This window comes from Delphinus delphis, chromosome 6 (genome assembly GCF_949987515.2).
Source record: "Delphinus delphis chromosome 6, mDelDel1.2, whole genome shotgun sequence".
Taxonomy (NCBI): Eukaryota; Metazoa; Chordata; class Mammalia; order Artiodactyla; family Delphinidae; genus Delphinus; species Delphinus delphis.
Window position 1 is genome coordinate 96,771,392 of NC_082688.1, and position 22,346 is coordinate 96,793,737.

Consider the following 22,346-nt stretch of genomic DNA (forward strand, 5'->3'; position numbering starts at 1 on the left):
GGTACATTTCAGCAGCTGAGAGTAACACTCCAGGGCCCATTCCAAAAACCCGCAACAGTCAATCAGCTCCCTTCTCTCCCCTCTGCTGCACCAAAGTTTTAAGTTTTCAATTGAAGATATAATTTCAGATCTCAGTTTGACTTTGAGTTTTTCTCCTGTTACCTGAACCTTATGTGTTGGTATTGGAAATTTCGTGGAGGACTTCTTGTAAGCCCTCTTAGTAAGTGGCTGACTCCCCTTCCTGGGTGTCCCAGTGAAGCACCCAAGAATTAGGGTCTGCCTCCACTAGTGTCTTACACACAGGGTCTTCGGAAAAAGCCCCGAGGCCTCTGGAGAGTAATAACAAAGCCCTGGCCTGCTGTGCTCCCAAGCCACGCCCAGGAAGTTCCTATAGGGATTTTACATTTATGGAGGAGTTACTGAATCTCTTCCAGAGTTTCAGAAGGCACTGGCACAAGATGCTCAGAACACTTAACAGTTGTCCATTAATTATTTTTTTTTTCAACACTGTGTTAGGGATTGGACCCACTGTTTTGTTACAGGGCCCAGCAGTAAGGCCAGGTAATAATCACAAGATTAAGATACATGAAACTAGCCAATATTCAACAAGTCACTTGGTTTATTGCACAAAATTAGCACACATCACTGATTAGTCAAAATAGTTAACGTTCAAAGGGGATAACGAACCACACCAAGGAGAAGTCTAAGAAAGAAATGTGTCAGCACCAGCAGCAATCTCTCTGGTCCAGCAACAGGTCTTGAGACAAGCAAGAGTGGGAAGTTGCCTTCTGCTCCCACAGAGGCTCCAGCAGCATCAGTAGGGAACAGCTCTCAGCAGGGTGGAGTCGGTCCTCCAGCAAAGTGCCTTCAAGTTGCTGAGTTCAGTGGTCTCATTTGAAGGAGCCTGCTGGTAGGGTATAGTGGTTACACCCCAGGGGGACTCCTCTCTCATTAGTTGCTCCTTCTGTTCTGGTGAAGTATGTCCTTGGATGTCATCGAATACCTTACCTACACTTTTTTTTTTAATTCAAGTATAATTGACTTACAGTGTTTTGTTAGTTTCTGGTGTACATCAGAGTGATTCAGTTGTACATATATACACATATTCCTTTCCATTATGGTTCATTATAGGATAATGAATATAGTTCCCTGTGCTATACAGTAGGTCCTTGTTGTTTATCTATTCTATAGATAATAGTTTGCATCTGCTAATCCCAAACTCCCAATCCGTCCCTACCCTTGGCAACCGTGTCTGTTCTCTTTATCTATGAGTCTGCTTCTTTTGCATATATGTCATATTTGACATTCCATATGTAAGTAATATCATATGGTATTTGTCTTTCTCTTTTTGACTTACTTCACTTAGTATGATAATCTCCAGGTCCATCCATGTGGTTGCAAATGGCATTATTTCATTCTTTTTTTATGGCTGGGTAGTATTTGTTGTATATATATACAACATCTTCTTTATCTATTCATCTATAGATGGACATTTATATAGGTTTTTTCCATGTCTTGGCTATTGTAAATAGTGCTGCTATGAACATAGGGGTGCATGTATCTTGTAGAATTAGTGTTTTGTCTGGGTATATGCCCAGGAGTAGGATTGCTAGATGATACAGCAATTCCATTTTTAGCTTTTTGAGGAACCTCCATACTGTCTTCCATAGTGGCTACACTAACGTACATGTCCACCAACAGTGTAGGAGGGTTACGTTTTCTCCATACTCCCTCCAACATTTGTTATTTGCAAACTTTTAATGATGGCCATTCTGACCAGTGTGAGGTGGTACCTCATTTTACTTTCGATTTGCATTTCTCTGATAATTAGGGATGATGAGCATCTTTTTGTGTGCTATTGGCCATCTGTATGTCTTCTTTGGAGAAATTTCTATTTAGGTCTTCTGCCCACTTTTTGACTGGGTTGTTTGTGTTTTTGTTATTGAGTTGTATGAGCTGTTTGTATATTTTGGAAATTAAGCCCCTGTCAGTTGCATCATTTGCAAATATTTCCTCCCAGTCCATAGGTTGTCTTTTTGTTCTGTTTATGGTTTCCTTTGCTGTGCAAAAGCTTGTAAGTTTGATTAGGCCCCATTTGTTTATTTTTTCTTTTATTTCTATTGCCTTGGTAGAGTGACCTAGGAAAACATTGTCACAATTTATGTCAGAGAATGTTTTGTCTATGTTCTGTTCCAGGAGTTTTGTGGTGTCATGTCTTATAGTTAAGTCTTTAAGCCATCTTGAGTTTATTTTTGTGTATGGTGTAAGAGTGTGTTCTAACTTCACTGATTTACATGCAGCTGGCCAGCTTTCGCAGCACGACTTGCTAAAGAGACTCTTTCCTCCACTGTATATTCTTGCCTCCTTTGCTGAAGATTAATTGACCATATGTGTGTGGGTTTATTTCTAAGCTCTCTTTTCTGTTCCACTGATCCATATGTCTGTCTTTATGCTTAAAGTAACACTCTTAATTCATCACACTAAGACATCCACAGTCATATACCGAACATTTCAAAACAACCAATATGTAGGTTCACATTTGCCACTATGACTCCATTTAAAATTAATTAATATACGTAAGTCCTATGATTTCACACAAGATGAATCATGACACAAAAGAAATCACATCCCAACACCCACAGTATCCCGTTAGGTTGGGGGACAAAGAGTTACAGCAGCAAGTGAGGCAGCCACTTAGAGAAAGCAAGTCTTGGTTGAATTTCCCCTTTCTTGGTGCCATGAGTTTCTGTTGCAAGGATATTTCCCTCATCTAGGTTAGGACACAATAGTCCTGGCATGCTACTGCCTCAGTGGTTTCAGGGGTAAGCTTCCCTCCACCTTACCTATGGGAATACCCTTTCCTTGTGCCTTTGACCAGAGCTCCACCTTGGGCAGTGATAATAGCCTTATGATTCAATCCCCCCTCCTTAGCGCTCCTTGGCGTGAGGTGTGGAAGATAGTTGATTATATTAACAGTTAATTAAGACCTTTATAATTAGTGGTCTAATCATTTTATTAGATCATATGGCCTTGACCATGCAGCTCTGGGAAAACTGTTCAATTATTACGGCAGTTGTGACACTTGGGGATGGGTACTGCTGACAACACATGGCAGAAGAATACGCAAAAACACAAAGCAGTGTCATGGACCTCCAGTAAGTGGTTGCTGCCTTCTCAAAGGGTGTTACCCAGCTGCGTTAGCCAGTCACTGATAAAGGGAACTCCCCTTGGTTAACTGCAAGTACAATCATGCAATCCTGCTGGCGTAGCCAGCAGGATGTACTGGTCTCATTCTATTAATAGTGAGGTTATTGAGTAGGAATCCCTGAGGCACTCACCTAGGATGTACTACTGGTGGTGAGAAACCACAGACACCTCCTACCAGAGCCAATGTTGTGGCTGGGCCAGCCTGTGGTTATCCTAATCATAGAACGCACCTGAGCAAGAAATCGTTGGAGAGCTCTGAAGAACAACAGGTCCTGGAGTGTACAGGGCATACCTGAGGGTCACACAGTGAGTTAGATATATAGGCATGGAGCACGGACCTGGGGTTCTGTCTTTATTAGGGTCTGGGGGTGGGGGTGTGTCTATGGTTCTGTGAGTTCACTCTTTCTTGGCAAAATTTTTTTTTTTTTTTGTGGTATGCAGGCCTCTCACTGCTGTGGCCTCTCTTGTTGCGGAGCACAGGCTCCAGACGCACAACCTCAGTGGCCACGGCTCATGGGCCCAGCCGCTCCATGGCATGTGGGATCTTCCTGGACCGGGGCACAAACCCGTGTCCCCTGCATCGGCAGGTGGACTCTCAACCACTGCACCACCAGGGAAGCCCTTTCTTTGCAAATTTAAAGTATAAGAGCAGGAATTAGGGTGCAGAAGGGGAGAAGCAGGGTCAAATGGAGAGTCATCTAGGTTACCCAAAACTTTCTAAAGGGAAACTTCGTGGGGTGTTTTTTTTTGTACTTCCAATGTGTTTCAGTGAAATACCTATCTAGAACTGACTGTACAAATCTTAATTCTATAATCCATATATTGTCTGCCTTTGTAATTTGTATGATGGAGTCCCAAATAGCATGCTCTGACTTATCCAGTGTTGGTACACGACACACCTTTGAGGGCATGGACTTGTTTCCAGACTCCATGGGCTCAAGTCTCAGGTCTCCTATGGGATATTGGGTAGGACACTTAACCTCACTTAAATCATTGTATGTTCATCTGAAAAATGTGTGTAATATATTGACAGCCTCATGGGGCTATTATGAAGTGTGAAGACGTTAATCTATATAAAAGGAGTGGCAATGTGCCATTGCAAGTGTTTTACAAGTGTTAGGTGGTGGTGGTGTTACTATCATCAAATTTACATGGAAGATAAAATAGGAAGTTTTAACAGATTCAGTTCATTGGCTGTCCAGGACCCAATCCCTGCTTATTCTTTGGGGGCAGACAAACATCTGCCCCAGAAGATACAGAGTTAAGGCCTATTAGCTGGATTAACCTGAGGATACACATCAAACCTGTGGGCATCACAGTTTCTCTCCTGAGTTTATTCCAGCCACCTCCAAATGGTCCACTTGCCTCTAATGTTAGCATCTTTAATACATTTTCTGCAAAACAGCCACAATGATCTTTTAAAATATGCAATGTCTTGGGCTTCCCTGGTGGAGCAGTGGTTGAGAGTCTGCCTGCCGATGCAGGGGATACGGGTTCGTGCCCCGGTCTGGGAAGATCCCACATGCCGTGGAGCAGCTGGGCCCATGAGCCATGGCCGCTGAGCCTGCGCATCCGGAGCCTGTTGCTCCGCAACGGGAGAGGCCACAACAGTGAGAGGCCTGCGTACCGCAAAAAAAAAAAAAAAAAATGCAATGTCTTTAGACTTCTGGGCTGCTAGTGACAGAGTACTTAGTACGCAACTGGTACTAATTCAGTCAAAGACAAGTAATAATGAACAAAATATGTCACGCCAGTATTTTCAGTCATGCACAACCAGGCAATTGCTTTTTGTTACGGGGGCACATTCTTGATCCATAGAAATTATCTAAACTAAAGATCAGAAAGACAAATAGGCTGAGAAACAAGTGAACACTGTATCAATGACCTGTGAGAAAATACTAGTGATCGAATGTGTGTGGTTAAGATATAGAGAAAAATGGTAAAATATCTGAAGAAATAATTACTGAAAATTTCCAAAATTTGGTGACAAAATTACTTTTTGTATCCAAGAATCTCAAAATCAAAGCAACATAAATGTGAAGAAAATATGTAGGTACACAACAGAAAAACTTCAAAACCTAAACATGAGAAGAAAAATTTTAAAGCAGCCAGAGGGTTTTCTGAGGCTAAGCACTGAGGTGTGGTGGATCATCTACTCACATAAAAAACAAACAGAAAAACCCAACAACAACAGCAAAAAAGCCGAGTTAACTGGAGAAAATTGTCTTTAAAATATTATTAAAAGTTTCTGGATATTGTCTGTAGTGCATATTGTAAAGGGAAAAACACAATTTTGAGAAAATCTAAATTTTACTAAGAACAGCCAGAGTCTGAAATATGAATGCATTACTTTCCCCTTCTCCCACCCCACAGATCTTTGCTGTGGGCATGCTAATCTGAGCAGATTCAAACCAGCAAATGGGTTCCATTCCCCCATTTCAGAATTTTGCATTTTTACCTCAGGAGGGGCAGGACATGGAATTTCTCATTTCTGCCCGCCCGGGGCTGCAGAAGCTCTTTCTTGCAGACACGGCAGTGAATATCCCCACCCAGACGGTACACATGGGATGGAAGCTCTACTCCAGGTACAGTAAGTCAAAATTATTTAAGTCCTGATAAACCTCACAGTCGCTCACGGGGTGGAGTCTCCACACAGGGAAGGGCAATCCAAGAAGACTAGCCATTACAGCCCCTATCCAGCATGTTTGCAGAGCATGCATGTCATTCCAGGAGAAGCAGGATACTGCCTGAACCCAGTTCCAGAGCAGCGATGCAGAGATTTTACCTGGGAAGGAGAGGCAGTTGGAACAGCTCCCCAGTTTTGCCTTGAGGAAGTGCATCAGAGCAGGGATAATTCAAGCCTAGCAGCATTATCAAAAACCGTGGAGACGATACGTTCATGTTTCCACTCCAACATGTGAAGAGCCTTGAAACTGTCAGTCCCATCTTCACAACAATGAAGAAAATCTAACAAATAAAGTGAACAGCTACACTTCTTGGATCTATCAGACAACTGAGGTTGTTAGGGGAGACAGTGATTAAAACTGCCCACCCTAGCCAGGCACCACAGTAACCATTTGCATGAGTTATTTTATGACAGGAGATCCTGGTAAGGAACATGGAGCTAACAAGCTACCACCAACCAGAAGAATTAGGGAAAGGTCAAAAGGAGAGAGGAGACTCCAGTCCATTATGTCCTACCAACCTCCCAGAATCCGCCTCACTGGAATCCATCTGGGCTAAGCGATGCACACGTCACCAGGAAGGGCCCTGAGTCAGAATGTTTGGCCAGAGACAACCCGGAAAATAATCCTATCGCCATAAAACCCGAGACTGCGAGCCACATGGCAGAGCAGTTCACCTGGGTTCCCTTACCCTCCTGCGCTTCACCCAGGTGCCCCTTCCCAATAAAGTCTCTTGCTTTCTCAGCATGTGCGTCTCCTCGGACAATTCATTTCCGAGTGCTAGACGAGAGCCCGCTCTCAGGCCCTAGAAGGGGTCCCCCTTGCTGCAACAAGGTCACTGGGAAAACAATTGCCCCAGAAGAGGTGAATACAGAGAAACACAGCTTGCCAAGAGAAGAAGCTGCTAGAGCCAGAAACTGGTAGGTAAATATAATCAAACTGCTGGAGCTTGAGTATGGACTAGCTTGAGATTTAGAAACTCCCGTGAGCCTATTCTTAGGGGAAGTGCCAGACGTTCATGAGTTTTACCTCAAGGAGCCCCACCAAGTTCTCCTGATGACGGTCAGAGAAAAATCCCCTCGTGTTTCCAGCAGGGAGGGGGAAAAGGAGCCATTTTTAATATATCCAGAGCATACTGTTCTGTGCCTGTTCTTAAGAGAAATTACTCTGAGTTAATCTAACTCATGTAGGGGAAGGAAAACACTCAACTCCAAGCCTCCCTGTTTCTCACACCTACAGGAAACAAAAAGCTGAGAAGCACTTGAGAAGGATACATCCCAGGGGCACAGGTCAAGTAAAAGACTGATATGTAATCATAGACTGCTTCCCCTCCCCCCACACCTATTAACTCATTAACAGGATTCTTGCATAAAAGAGGATTACAGCTGAAAGAACTGCAAGATTTAGACTCTGAGGAGGAAATTCTAGGGAAACTCAAAGACAATCAAGAACAGAAAAACAAGCATATTAGAGGAAATTGATTTAGACACCTACAGGTATAGCAAACAGTGAACATGCAGTGAACATGCTAGCATAAGTCCTAGCAAGATAAACATAACCCTCTCACTGAAGTCCCAATAAATTATGTCTGGCTTTCAGCCAAAAATTACAATGTATTACAAGACAAGAAAAAATACAGTATGTAGAGACAAAGCAAGCAAGAGAACCAGACTTAAATTTGACAGATTTTGTAATTATCAGACTGGAATTTTAAAATATGATTAATAGGCTAAAGGCTCTATTGCAAAAAAAAGGATGACACGCAAATACAAATGGACATTAGGAGAACAGAGATTAAAACTGTAGGAAAGGGACTTCCCTGGTGGTCCAGTGGTAAAGAATCCTCCTTCCAACCAGAGGACGAGGGTTCGATCCTTGGTCAGGGAACTAAGATCCCACATGCCGCAGGGCAACTAAGCCTGTGTGCCACAACTACTGAGCTCATGCACCTCAACTAGAGCCCACATGCCGAAAACTAGAGCGCCCACGCGTTATGGAACCCCCGCGCCACAACTACAGAGCCCATGCGCCCTGGAGCCTATGCTCCACAACTAGAGAAGAGAAAACCCACATGCCACAACTAGAGAGAAGCCCGCACACCACAACAAAGAGCCCATGCGCTGAAATGAAAGATCCCACGTGCCGCAACTGAGACCCGATGCAGCCAAAAATAAATAAATAAATAAATAAAAATAAAAATATATATATTAAAAAACCTCTAGGAAAGATCCTAAAGGAAAAGTTAGTAGTTAAAAACACTACAGCAGGGATTTCCCGGGTGGCTCAGTGGTTGGGAATCCGCCTGCCAAAGCAAGGGACACAGGCTCAATCCCTGGTCCAGGAAGATCCTACATGCCGCAGAGCAACTAAGCCAGTGTGCCACAACTACTGAGTCTGCACTCTAGAGTCCACGAGCCACAACTACTGAAGCCCACATGCCTAGAGCCCGTGCTCTGCAACAAGAGAAGCCACCGCGATGAGAAGCCCAACACTGCAACAAGGAGTAGCCCCTGCTCACCGCAACTAGAGAAAGCCCATGCGCGGCAACAAAGACCCAATGCAGCCAAAAATAAATAAATAAAAAGTAAATTTATAAAAAAAAAAAAGAACACTACAGCAGAAATGAAAATACCTTTGACGGGCTCCCAAGTAGCCTGGACACAGCAGAGGAACTATCAATGAACTTCAAGATGGAAACAGCAAATTGAAATGCAAGAGGAATAAAAGGAAAAAAAAACAGAACACCCAAGGGATGTGTGGACAATTACAAAGGAAGCAACATATGTATAATGAGGATACCAGAAGGAGAAGGCAAAAACAAATGAAATATTTTAAATAATAATGGCTGAGTTTTTCAAAATTAGAGACAGACTCCCACCACAGATCCAGGAAGCCATCGGACACCAAGCCATATATAAATAAAACTATCTAGGAATATGCTGTTCAAACTTCCAGCATATAGAGTATTATTTGAAAGTACCTGAATTACCTTTAAGTGTATAGTGTACTCTGGGGCAACCACTAAAGCTTTAAAAATGATAACTGGTATATCAAGAGGAAAGAAAATGCAATCACATAAAATGCACAGTTAAAATTACACAAGGCAGGGCTTCCCTGGTGGCGCAGTGGTTGAGAGTCCGCCTGCCGATGCAGGGGACACTGGTTCATGCCCTGGTCCAGGAAGATGCCACATGCCGCGTAGCGGCTGGGCCTGTGAACCATGGCTGCTGAGCCTGCGCGTCCGGAGCCTGTGCTCTGCAATGGGAGAGGCCACAACAGTGAGAGGCCCACGTACCGCAAAAAAAAAAAAAAAAATTTACACAAGGCAGGAAAAGAGAAGAATGAAAAAGTACAATGAATAAATATTTTAAAACGGCAGATATATGTGAATTATCTAAATATACCAATGAAAAAACAATCTCAGAGTGGATTAAAAAAAGACCCAAATATATGCTATCTATACAAAACCCCTTTGAATGTAGAAAGATATATCAAAAGTAAAGGGATGAAGGGAATTCCTGGTGGTCCAGTGGTTAAAATTCCACCTTCCAATGCAGGGCACATGGGTTCGATCCCTGGTTGGGGAACTACGATCTCACATGCCACAGGGCAACTAAGCCTGTGCACCGCAACTACTGAGCCCGCATACTCTGGAGCCTGTGTGCCACAAATAGAGAGAAGCCTGCGAGCCGCAACGAAGAGAACACGCACCACAACGAAGGGTCTGGCATGCCGCAACTAAGCCAAATAAATAAATAAAATTTTAAAAGCCATTAAAAAAAAAACAAAACAAAAGTAAACTACAGTAGCTTTATTACTTTCAGACAAAGCTGAATTAACAAAAGGAAAATTATCAGGAATAAAGAGGAGCATTACATAATGGTAAAGGGGTAGATTCAGCAGAAGATAGAACAAGCCTTAAGAGTATGTGTTTAAAAACATATCAAAATAGGAGGCAAGAACTGGGACTTCCCTGGTGGCACAGTGGTTAAGAATCTGCCTGCCAGTGCAGAGGACATGGGTTTGAGCCCTGGTCCAGGAAGATCCCACATGCCGCAGAGTGACTAAGCCCATGCGCCACAACTACTAAGCCTGCTTCACAACAAGAGAAGCCACAGCTTTTAAAAAAGAACTGAAAACAATTATAGTTTGAGATTTCAACAAACTTCCATTTGTACTTAATGGATTCATCAGTCGAAACAAGGACACAGTTGAACTGAGCAGCACCATCAGTCAATGGGATCTAATCAACGTTTATAGAATACTTTATTCTACAACAGCAGAATACACATTTTTAAGCTCAGGATGGCACTTTGATTGAGATAGACAACATTGTGGGTCACAATGCACAATTCAAAAGACAATGAAGCTAGAATTAATTAAAAAAACAGCCAGAAATATCAAAACATTTGCAGACTGAACAACACACTTCTAAATAACATTTACATCAAAAGAGTCCCAGATAATTTTAAAATATTTTGAACTAAAAGAGAATGGAAATACAACTTCTTTTTCTGTTTACAGGGTAAATAGTGAGTACCACTGTTCACAGCAACTCAATTGAATCAGATTTGTTCTCCCAACGACTGTGCATATGACTTTTGCATAATGAATATAATGTTCACACTAAATGCACTGGTGACCCTGAGACAATAAAAGTCTTGCAGAAAACATTGTTTGGCTTCTTTCCTGAAGAGGCAATTCACTAACAATTGTATATCTTTTATACACTGGCCAGAAGACAGTAAGAGAAAATAGGAACATGAGGTATTTTAACTATCCAAATGTATCCTCTAACATGTTTACGTAATGATAGTTTTTACATAAAAAGTGCATAATTCCCACTACCCTCATGTTGGATTCCAATACAATTAAATTGAAGGTTGTCTTTGGGGAGAAAAGTTTTCCTCATCCATTACCTTCACAGGATGTTTTTCCTGTGTAAATTTCGAACACCAACTGAGTAGTCTGGTGGAAAGACTGTTCATAAGTGATTAATTTCAAGGATTTACCTCTTGTGTGAGTCCTCTAATGTCCAATGAGGGCTGAAATCTGGTTGAAACACTATCCATACACAATGCACATGAGGGATTTCTCTGGGAGTTTTGTTGATTGATGGTTGATTTGTCGAAGAGAAAATTTCCAGGTTTATTATACTCATTGATCTTCCCCTGAGTTCTCTGATGCTGCACTTCCAGTCAAAGTTTCCCCATATCCATTACATTCATAGAGTTTCTCAGTCTGATGTGTCCTAAGACCTGACTTCTGGCTAAAAGCTTTCCCATATTCATCATGAATGGGATTTCCCTGTGTGACTTCTCTGATGTGTTCTTAGGTCTGGGTTGCTGCTTTAAGTTTTCTAAAGTTTACTACGTTGATAAGGTTTCTCCCACGTGGGGACTGTCTGATGTACTCTGAGGTTCAGTTTATAGGGGAAAACTTTCTCACGTTCATTACTAATAGGATTTCTCCCCAGTGTGAGTTCTCTGAAATCTTTAGGACTGGCATCTAGTTAAAGCTTTCTCACATTCAACCCATTCATTGGGTTTCTCCTCCGTGAATTCGCTGATGCAGAGGTAGATGAGAATTTTCACAGAAGGGTTTTCCACACTTACTACACTGTTAAGGTTTCTGTTCTGTGTGAATTCTGATGCCGAGTGAGGTGAGACTTCCTAGAGAGACATTTTCCACATTTATTACACTCATAGGGTTTCTCCCCTGTGTGATTTCTCTGATGTCTTTTTAGGGTTGACTTATGGCTAAAAGCTTTCCCACACTCACTACATTCATAAGGTTTCTCCCCTGTATGAGTTCTCTGATGTTCTCTGAGGTTTGACATGTGGGTAAAAGTTTTCTCACATTCATTACATGCATAAGGTCTCTCCCCACTATGAGTTCTCTGATGTCCAGTGAGGTATGACTTCCTATAGAAAAGTATTCCACACTCATTACATTCATAGGGTTTCTCCCCTGTGTGAATTCTCTGATGCACAACGAGGTATGACTTCCTACAGATAGATTTTCCACACTCACTACATTCATAGCGTTTTGCCCCTGTGTGACTACTCTGATGCTCAGTGAGGTGAAACTTTGTATAGAAGACTTTTCCACATTTATTACACTCATAGGGTTTCTCACCTGTGTGACTTCTCTGATGTCTTTTTATGGTTGACTTATGGCTAAAAGCTTTCCCGCACTCACTACATTCATACGGTTTCTCCCCTGTATGAGTTCTCTGATGATCTCTGAGGTGTGACGTGTGGGTAAAAGTTTTCTCACATTCATTACATGCATAAGGTCTCTCCCCAGTATGAGTTCTCTGATGTCCAATAAGGTAATACTTCCTAGAGAAGGATTTTCCACATTCTTTACATCCATAGGGTTTCACCCTTATTTGAGTTCTCTGATGTACACTAAAGGTAGACTGAGCGGGCGAGGTTTGCCAAAATATGGTATCATGATGGAAACTCCCTTTTGTGTCACATTTCTGGGGAAAGGTAAGGGCTGCATCAGGGCTTAAGTTTCCTCCAATTTCAAAGGTCTTTATTTCTGAGTGAGTGCTTTGATGTTCTCTGCAGTGTAACTCCTGGCGGAAAGTTTTCTCAACTGTGTCTTTATTCTGAAGTTGAGCAAAAAAGTCTTCCTGCAAGTATTTTCCTTGATTTGCCAGACTTTTCTCTAAGAGGTTATCAAGTTTGCTGTCTTATAAAATAAAGAAAATTAAAATGTCTTATGAACATTAAACACATTTCTTATAGGATGCAGCCTTTATATATATGTGCTATATTGTATTTAATTATTTGCTTTCTAGGCACCAAGTCTCCCTGAAATAAACATTCCAAATGTTTATACTATTCCTATACTCCTTGAGAAAAAAGGACAACAAAATTATGATGATTATTACTATATAGTTGGCATTTTAAAAATAAGGAAATGAATGGTAAATAGATAATAGGACTCTCAAAAGTGGTTCACTCAGGAAATCTGAAAATGAGAGACTGGGATGACTGATTATGAGCAGTAGGTAGAATTGTAAGAAAAATCAGTTAACAAGGGTTTTCAAATGATAGATCAAAGAAGGGATTGGACTGAGGAAGAATAACAATGTCCAGGTCCTTATACTTCCAACTAGAGATTACAGTGGGAAGTCTACAAGCTTCCGGCTGGAGTCCCCCCTTTTCTATTCTAAACACATCAACACTAAAATAAATTTATAATTGCACTAATTTTCTCCTGATTATAGGAACAATTCTATAGCTCAAGCTGAAATCCTCCTGGAGTTATTCACAGAAATACAAATGTACAAGAAGTGTAAAAGTGATGAGAGGTAAAACCATAATTTGACCTAGAACGAATTCACTTCTATATGCTGGCTCTAATGCCTTAGTTTACTACACCAGGGTTGTTCAACAACAAACCTCTCTTGAACATCAAATCATAAGTTTCCACTTTCACTATGATTACTCACTCTCTTGAAACTAGTCTTAACCATGACTAATCTCTATATAAGCACTCCACCTACTTCTCAACATACTTAGTTTCTATTAGCTGAGATCCTTAAATAGCATGTTTCAACCTGTTTCCAAAAGCCTATTTAGAAATACCCTTTTTATTCATTTCACATAAAAGTTTCTTTCATATGTGTGACTCATCTTACCTAGGCTATTTTAATCTTTGATGTAAAATGTCAGCCCTATGCTAAAACCTAAGGTGGCACTGAACACACTACTCTAAATACAACAGAAAACAGGAGTTAAGTGGCATCATTCTGGAAAACAACTTTTTTTTTTAACAACTCCAGGCACATTAGATATTCTAGCTACCATTTCACAACTCCATATTTTCCAATCTAGTCTGGCCAGGCTATTTGTCTCCTATCAGTGGTTCCTTATCTACAATAATATTTTTCAGTTTCAACATTTATCTTCTACTCACAATCCTTTCTCTAAGTAACTCTATATCCCAATTTAAGGATTAAAGATTAATCTAGATATCTTTTGAGGCAATACTATTCTCTAAACTTGACCAAGAAAATACCTTCTTAGAGCTCCCCAACACTAATTTACACTCTCACAATAAGTACTGCCTATACCATTCATCTTAACAATGAATAGATGGAGAGCACATGTGCACATTGAGGCACACACATTTTTAAGCAAATTATTATCACTTAAATCAGGATTCATCTTAAAATTAATGGCATGCTGACAGTTTTTTAGCTACCCCTAAATTAATGGTTCCTCTTTCAACTGATACCTTCTTAGAGCCTATAAAATATATTTCATGCAGCTTTGTGCTCCTAAATCTGAAACAGAACTCTCATTCTCTGATTATTTTTGCACTCCTCTGTGATATGATATAAATTAGTAGTCCTTAAAAATGCAGTATGGAACTTCGCTGGTGGTGAAGTGGTTAAGAATCTGCCTGCCAATGCAGGGGAAAAGGGTTTGAGCCCTGGTCCAGGAAGATCCCACATGCTGCAGAGCAACTAAGCCTGTGCGCCACAACTACTGAGCCTGCCCTCTAGAGCCCATGAGCCACAACTACTGAAGCCCATGTGCCTAGAGCCTGTGCTCCGCAACAAGAGAAGCCCATGCACCACAATGAAGTGTAGCCCCCGCCCACTGCAACTAGGGAAAGCCTGTGCACAGCAACAAAGACCCAACGCAGCCAAAAAAAAAAATATATATATATATAAATATATAAATATATATATATTTATATTTTATAATATATATATTTATATATAAATATATAAATATATATATATATATTTTTTTTAAATGCAGTATGTTTCAGAGCTACCCAGACCACTCTCAGTTACACTGGCTTAGTCAAAGAAATTTGACTGCTGCACCAATAAGTATGAAATACCTCTCTCCAACCTTATGGTCAATCCAATGTAACTACACAATATTAATTATATATAATGTCCCAGAAGAGGCAGGAATAAAGTAGGGAATATTCTTTTCTGGTGCATTATAATACACCAAGTAATTTACCCACACACATTCATTTTAAGTACATCTTAATTTTTGTATGTGTGTATGTTTTAACATTCTGTTCCAAATAACAAGATACTATTTAGTTTTTTGTTTCTGACCATTATTTATATGGCATTTTTCTACCAATAGACTTTTGCTGCTTGATTTCATATGCATAATTTTCATTTTAGCTTCACAGACCATGGTTGTCCTGCAGTGTGTAATATTCCATTGTATTATTATATCATGATTTAACTTTAAGTTCACATGTAAATTAGTATTGAGGTGCCTTCCAAAATTGGCCTTTTTACAAATGTTGTATGAAAAGTATCTTATTTTGTTTCCCAGTGAAAATGTACAGGAAACTCTAGAAGATAAACCTGGGAGTGAAACTACTGAGTCATGGAGAAAAGGTATGTTAAAATTTAAAGAAAATGCTAATCTGTTTTCCCAAATACCAATTAATACCGCTCCTGCCTTGCTGATGATTCCCTGCATATCATCATACTCTTGGAATCATAAAACTTCTCCATGTTTGAAAATTGAGTGAGAAGAACATCATACTACAGTGTGATCTGATCTGAATTTGTGCTTCCCAGAGTAAGCATTTTTTTTTCCATCTATGCCATTCATCCCCTTCTTTGAGAAATGCCTCCTTATGGACTTTGACTCTTTTTTAAATGGGTTACTTACCTTTTTACTAACAATTTTAGTAGTTTAATATTTAACATACATTTGAGTCCCAAGTTTTTGTCTCAGGTACTGAATCAGAAAATAAAATATTTTAAATATTTGCTCTCAGAGAGCTTATATTCCAGTGGAAAGAGACAGAGGGAAAAATTCATACTTCACAATAGTATATTAGGTGTTGAGTGGTTGGGAGAAAAATGAAACAGAAAAAAGGAGGAAATAAGACTATTTGACACAGGAGTGACATTTAAAATACAATAGTCATGGAAGGCCATACTAAGGAGATATCTGTCTTAAGAGCTGAATTCCTTATTGTATTATAGAAATAAATTCTTTCTGAGGTATATTTGTAACAAATATCATTTCCCACTGTTTGATTTGTCTCCTCATGGTTATAAAAATATGAAACTTAGCATAAATATACATACAACTATTCTGTCCATGATAAGAAATAGTACAGAGTGACCACCCATGGAATTATCATTCTCATAAAGAAACAGAATGTGACTGGATCAGAAAAACATCAGGTCTTTCTTAAGCACAAGTTTCTGCATCATTACACGTCACATCACTCATAAAATTTATAGTAATTAATTACTCTCATTTCTGTGCTGTTTTACAACTCTCTTTTAGAGGCCTTAAGAATTTGGACGTTTAGAAAAAATATATTCAATATCGGAAAAGTAAGATGTAACAAAAGTAATGAGATGTAATCCTGATGTTTTTCACATCTTGAAAAGCTAGGAAGCCAAATACATAACTTACAGCTGACAAATCAAGTAACGGTCACAATGATATTGAAGAGGTAAAAACTAAGAGAGATTTATAAAAGAAACTAAGAGATTATATAATAAGAGATTATAATAAGAGATTATAAAAGAAACTAAAGTTGGTGTTAAAATATGGGAAGGAAGAGAAAGTAAGCATTTTAATTTCATAACTGTTTACACATCAGGTGATTACTAGACATTGTCTAAATAAATGGATCATTAAGCAATTGCATGAGATTATAAATTTTTATGGTCACACCTTAAGCCAAAGTACAACCTAACTACGTTATTAGGAGAAAAACACACTTATTCTAAAAAGAAAAGAAAGCAGGGCTATTACTGAAGAGCTTCTGTAACATTATACACAGAAACAGCATTTAGAAGTAACTGCCGATCAATATGAATGGGCTAATGTAAACTATTAAAAGAAAATGCTATTAGACTGTATTTGAGACATACCTAAAATTAATTTGGAAAATCAGAAATATAAAGTGGTAAATTAAGAAAACATATAAAAATAATTCAGGATTCACTAATCTCAGTCAAGGCTGAATTCAATTTTTCAAAGTTAAATTCAAGGTTTAATATCATGCCAAAAAAAATCTCATGAGTATTTTTTGAAATTTGATCAGCTCATTATTAAAACATGTCATAAAGGTACTGTAATCAATATGAAATGGTCTAGTGTAGAGATATTAAAGAGGCCACAGAAACAACAGAGAAACCAGGACCAAATACATGATTTACTGACTCTTGACTTCTAAAGTAACAATGCATAAAACTGAAGAAAATTCCCCATGTGAATGACTGCTAAATTGCATGTTTGAATGGAAATGTTTATATCATTTATATTTAGAACAATCATCTATGTATTTGGGTTTGTACTGTATCTTGAAGCTTACTATTTGTAAGATGAGAAAATCAATGTGCTAATATTCCATCCCTTTTCTTACACACTCATTTACATCATATTTGGTATACTCTTTACACACTTCAAGATATAAGTCCTCACAAAGAAAAGTGTTTAAACTATTTCACAGTGTCCACCTCTAACTGACCATTTTGGATCTAACTTCCCCTGGAGTTGTGTCTAAAGTACTCAACTCACCTGCATGGCTCTTGTTTAGAAATTCTTCCTCTAATAACAATGGATCATCTTGCTCCAACTTGATGATTACATCCGGTTTTGTAAAATAATACCCTGTAAATGGGAAATAATATGGCATTTAGATCAGCTGAACTGGCTTTAATGCACATGAATGTGAAGGAAGGAATAGTTATAGGAGTAGCAAAGTTATGGTGCTCATTTGACCTTTCCTTTGGAGAGGAAACTACAATATAGTTTTTTTCTGAATCTAAAAAGGAATTGATCTCATTAAAGCCCTGAATCATAAGGATACATAACATTGAGTCTACATGTACAGAGGTTTAAATGAGGCTCTGCACAGGAACTTCCAATCATGACCATCATGGTGTAAGAGGAATAATGGTACAAGCCAATCAACTGGAAACCATACAAAATCAATAAAATAATGACCTTTAGGGATTACACATGAGACAATGGCACTGGAAAACAAGGACCTCTGAGAGAAGGGAAAGAAACAGAATTTCTAGGTTATGGTACAGAAAGAAGACACCAAATCACAGCCTGCTGAACTACAGAATGCAAAGTTCAGAGTTCAGGAAAGCCAAAACAATTAGAATTTCTGGAGTAAAATATTTCAGAGGAAAGAGGTATGCTGAGAGAGAGGCAGGAAGCTCTAACAGAAAGGTCACCTTGAGTAAAATTTGTACATTCATATAAGAAAGCTTCCAACAATGCAGGAAAAAGAACCCAAACACAATAGGTGGAAAAATTCCCAAGCATACACAGAGACAGGATGTTTGGAAAGAGTGGAAAGATCTTCTACTATGTGAGGTATTAGATGCTCTGTATCCAAGAGTATTATTGTCCTACTACTGTGACCAAGTTAGTCTTAAAGAATGCTCTAGACCTGGAATAACAAGCAAATACTCAGTTAATTTAAATGATTTACTTGAATTAAATTACATTAGGGGTTTCCCTGGTGGCGCAGTGGTTGAGAGTCCACCTGCCGACGCAGGGAACACGGGTTCGTGCCCCGGTCCGGGAAGATCCCACATGCCGCGGAACGGCTAGGCCTGTGAGCCATGGCCGCTGAGTCTGCGCCTCTGGAGCCTGTGCTCCGCAACGGGAGAGGCCACAACAGTGAGAGGCCCGCGTACCGCAAAAAAAAAAAAAAAAAAAAAAAATTACATTAGAAGCAAGCACTGAAAGGATTAAAATTATTCTCAACTAATTTACTACTCCCCCAAAAAATGCCCCAAAGAATTTAAACAAATATCACAAAATCTAGCAGTCAACAATGCAAAAGTCACAATATGTAGCACACTATCAAAAATGACTAAGTATGGGGCGGGGAGCAGGAGACAAGATGGCGGAGTAGAAGAACTTGAGCTCACCTCCTCTCATGAAAACATCAAAATCACAACTGCAATCAACCATTGACAAAAAAGACTTGAACCTACCAAACAAGATATTCTACACCCAAAGACAAAGAAGAAGCCAAAACGAGACGGTTGGAGGGGAGCTTCTGTGATATAATCAAATCCCATGCTCACTGGGTAGGTGGCCTACAAACTGGAAAATAATTATATCGCAGAGGTTTTCCCACAGGAGTGAGAATTCTGAGCCCCACATCAGGCTCCCAAGTCTGTGGGTCTGGCATCAGGAGGAGGCGCTGCCAGAGCATTTGGCTTTGAACACTAGTGGGGCTTGAGTGCAGGAGCTCCAAAGGACTGGAGGAAACAGAGATTCCATTCTTGGAGGACACACACAAGGTTTCACGTGCACTAGGAACCAGGGCAAAGCAGTGACTCCATAGGAGCCTGTGCCAGACATAGCTGTGGGTCTTGGGGGGTTTCTTGGAGAAGCGGGGGTTGGCCGTGGCTGTCTGTGGGGGCAAGTACACTGCTGGCGGAGGCCTCAAGAAATAATCATCACCATGAGCTCTTCGGGAGATCGTCATCTTGGCACCGACAGCTGGCCCCAACCAACAGCCTACAGGCTCCAGTGCAGGGATGCCTCGGGCCAACCAACCAACAAGGTGGGAACACAGCCTCACCCACCAGCAGACAGGCTGCCTACAGTCTTCCTAACCCCACAGCTGCCTCTAAACAAACCCCCTGACAAGGCCCTGACCACCAGAGGGACAAGACCCAGCTCCACCCACCAGTGGGCAGGCACCAGTCTCTCCAACCAGGAAGCCTACACAAGTCTCTGGACCAACCTCACCGACCAGGGGGCAGACACCAGAAGCAAAAGGAACTACAGTCCTGCAAACTGAGGAATGGAGACCACAAACACAGAAAGTTAGATAAAATAAGACAGCAGAGAAGTATGGCCCAGACGAAGGAACAAGATAAAACCACAGAATAACAACTAAGTGAAATAGAGATAGCCAACGTAACTGAAAAAGAATACAGAGTAATGATAATAAAGATGATCCAAGATCTTGGGAAAAGAATGAGGCACAGATGAAGAAGATAGAAGAAATGTTTAATTATGCACTAGAAGCTTTGAGAAGGGAGTTGAACAATACAATAACTGAAATATAAATACATGAGAAGGAATCAATAGCAGGAAAAATGAGGCAGACTAACAAATAAGTGAGCTGGAAGACAGATTGTTGGAAATCACTGCTGCAGAACAGATAAAGAAAAAAGAATGCAAAGAAATGAGAACAGTCTAAGAGACCTCTGGGACAACATTATATGCACCAATATTCGCATTATAGGGGTTCCAGAAGAAGAGAGAGAGCAAGGGCCTGAGAAAATATTTGAAGAGATAATAACTGAAGATTTCCCTAACATGGGAAAGGAAACAGTCACCCAAGTCCAGGAACTGCAGAGGCCCAGTCAGGAAAAACCCAAGGAGGAACACACTGAGACACACATTAATCAAATTGACAAAAATTAAAGACAATGAGAAAGTATTAACAGCAACAAGGATAAGCAACAAATAACATACAACAAAATTCCCATAAAGTTATGAGCTGATTTTTCAGCAGAAACTCTGCAGGCCAGAAGGGAGTGGTATGATATACTGAAAGCGATGAAAGGGAAGAATCTACAACCAAGAATCCTCTACCCAGCAAGGCTCTCGTTCAGATTCAATGGAGAAATCAAAAGCTTTACAGACAAGCAAAACCTGAGAGAATCAGCACCGCCAAACTACCTTTACAACAAATGCGAAAGGAACTTCTCCAGATGGAAAGAAAAAGTCACAACTAGAAACAAGAAACAAGAAAATTATTAATGGAAAAGTTCACTGGTAAAGGCAAACAGTAAAGGTAGGAAATCATCCACACAGAAATGATATCAAAGCCAGCAACTGTGAGAAGAGGATGGTACAAATGTAGGATATTGGAAATGCATTTGAAATTAAAAGACCAGCAGCTTAAAACAATCTTGTTTATATACAGACTTCTATATCAAAACCTCATGGTAACCATAAACTGAAAATCTACAATAGAGACACACACACAAAAGAAGACAAAGCAAGGCAAACACAACTCTAAAGATAGTCATCAAATCACCAAAGAGAAAAGAGGAAGGGAAGAAAAAAGCCCCACAAACACAAATTCAAAACAATTAACAAAATGGCAATAAGAACATACATATAGATATGCTCCACCCGAAAGACTTATAGGCTGGCTGAATGGATACAAAAACAAGACCCATATATATGCTGTCTACAAAAAACCCACTTCAGACCTAGGGACACATACAGACTGAAAGTGAAGGAATGGAAAAAGATATTCCAAGCAAATGGAAATCAAAAGAAAGCTGGAGTACCAATCTTCTTATCAGACAAAATAGTCTTTAAAATAAAGACTGTTACAAAAAGACAAATAAGGACACTGAATAATGATCAACGGATTAATCCAAAAAGAAGATATAAAAATTATAAATATATATGCCCTAACATAGGAGCAACTTGATATATAAGGCAAATACTAACAGCCATAAAAGGAGAAATCAACAGTAACACATAATAGTGGGAGATTTCAATGCCACTATTATTAAACCCCACCTTCAAAGGACAGATCAACCACACAGAAAATCACTAAGGAAACACAAGTCTTAAATGACTTCATTGATATTTATAAGACATTTCCATCTCACAGCAGAATACACATTCTTCTCAAGGGCACACAGAACAATCTCCAGGATAGATCACATCTTGGGTCACAAATCAAGCCTCTGAAAATTTAAGAAGATTTACATCATAGCAAGCATCTCCTCCAACCACAGTGCTATGAGATTAGAAATCCACTACAAGGAAAAAAACTGTAAAAAACACAAACACATGGAGGATAAACAATATATTACTAAACAACCAATGGATCACTGAAGAAATCAAAGAGGAAATAAAAAAATACTTTGACACAAATGAAAATGAAAACATGACGATCTGAAACGTGGGAGGCAGCAAAAGCAGTTCTAAGGGGGAAGTTCATAGCAATACAACCTTACCACAGGAAAGGAAAATCTCAAATATTAACAATCTAATATTACACCAAAAGCAACTAGAGAAAGAACAAACAAATTCCAAAGGTAGCATAAGGAAAGAAATAATAAAGATTAGAGCAGAAATAAATGAAAGAGAGATTGAGAAAACAATAGAAAAGGTCAATGAAACTAAAAGCTGGTTCTCTGAAAAGATAAAAAATTGGTAAACCTTTAGCCAGACTCATCAAGAAAAAAAGGGAGAGGGCTCAAATCAATAAAATTAGAAAAGAAAAAGGAGTTACAACTCACACCATAGAAACACAAAGGATCTATAAGAGACTACTACAAGCAACTATATGCCAATAAAATGGACAACCTAGAAGTAATGGACAAATTCTTAGAAAGGTACAATCTCCCAAGACTGAACCAGGAAGAAATAGAAAATATAAACAGACCAATCACAAGTACTGAAATTGAAA

The 22,346-nt window shown here is 39.6% G+C and overlaps 1 protein-coding gene across 2 annotated transcripts in view; it reads right to left on the reverse strand.

The window, feature by feature from the left end:
- Positions 1 to 601: 601 nt before the first annotated feature.
- LOC132427524 (zinc finger protein 25-like) overlaps positions 602 to 22,346 on the reverse strand; it is a 38,669-nt gene continuing 16,924 nt past the window's right edge. The window contains exons 4-5 of one of the 2 annotated variants that reach the window (XR_011246523.1): positions 17,444 to 17,536; positions 602 to 904 (exon numbers count right to left, since the gene is read on the reverse strand). Coding sequence is in view for 1 of the 2 variants with exons in the window: in XM_060015109.1 (XP_059871092.1) it covers positions 11,506 to 12,593; positions 17,444 to 17,536 (1,181 nt within the window). In the remaining variant the exon portion in view is untranslated. Of the gene's footprint in view, positions 905 to 10,016; positions 12,594 to 17,443; positions 17,537 to 22,346 lie in introns of those variants that run through there. The other variant, XM_060015109.1, reaches the window with a different exon arrangement.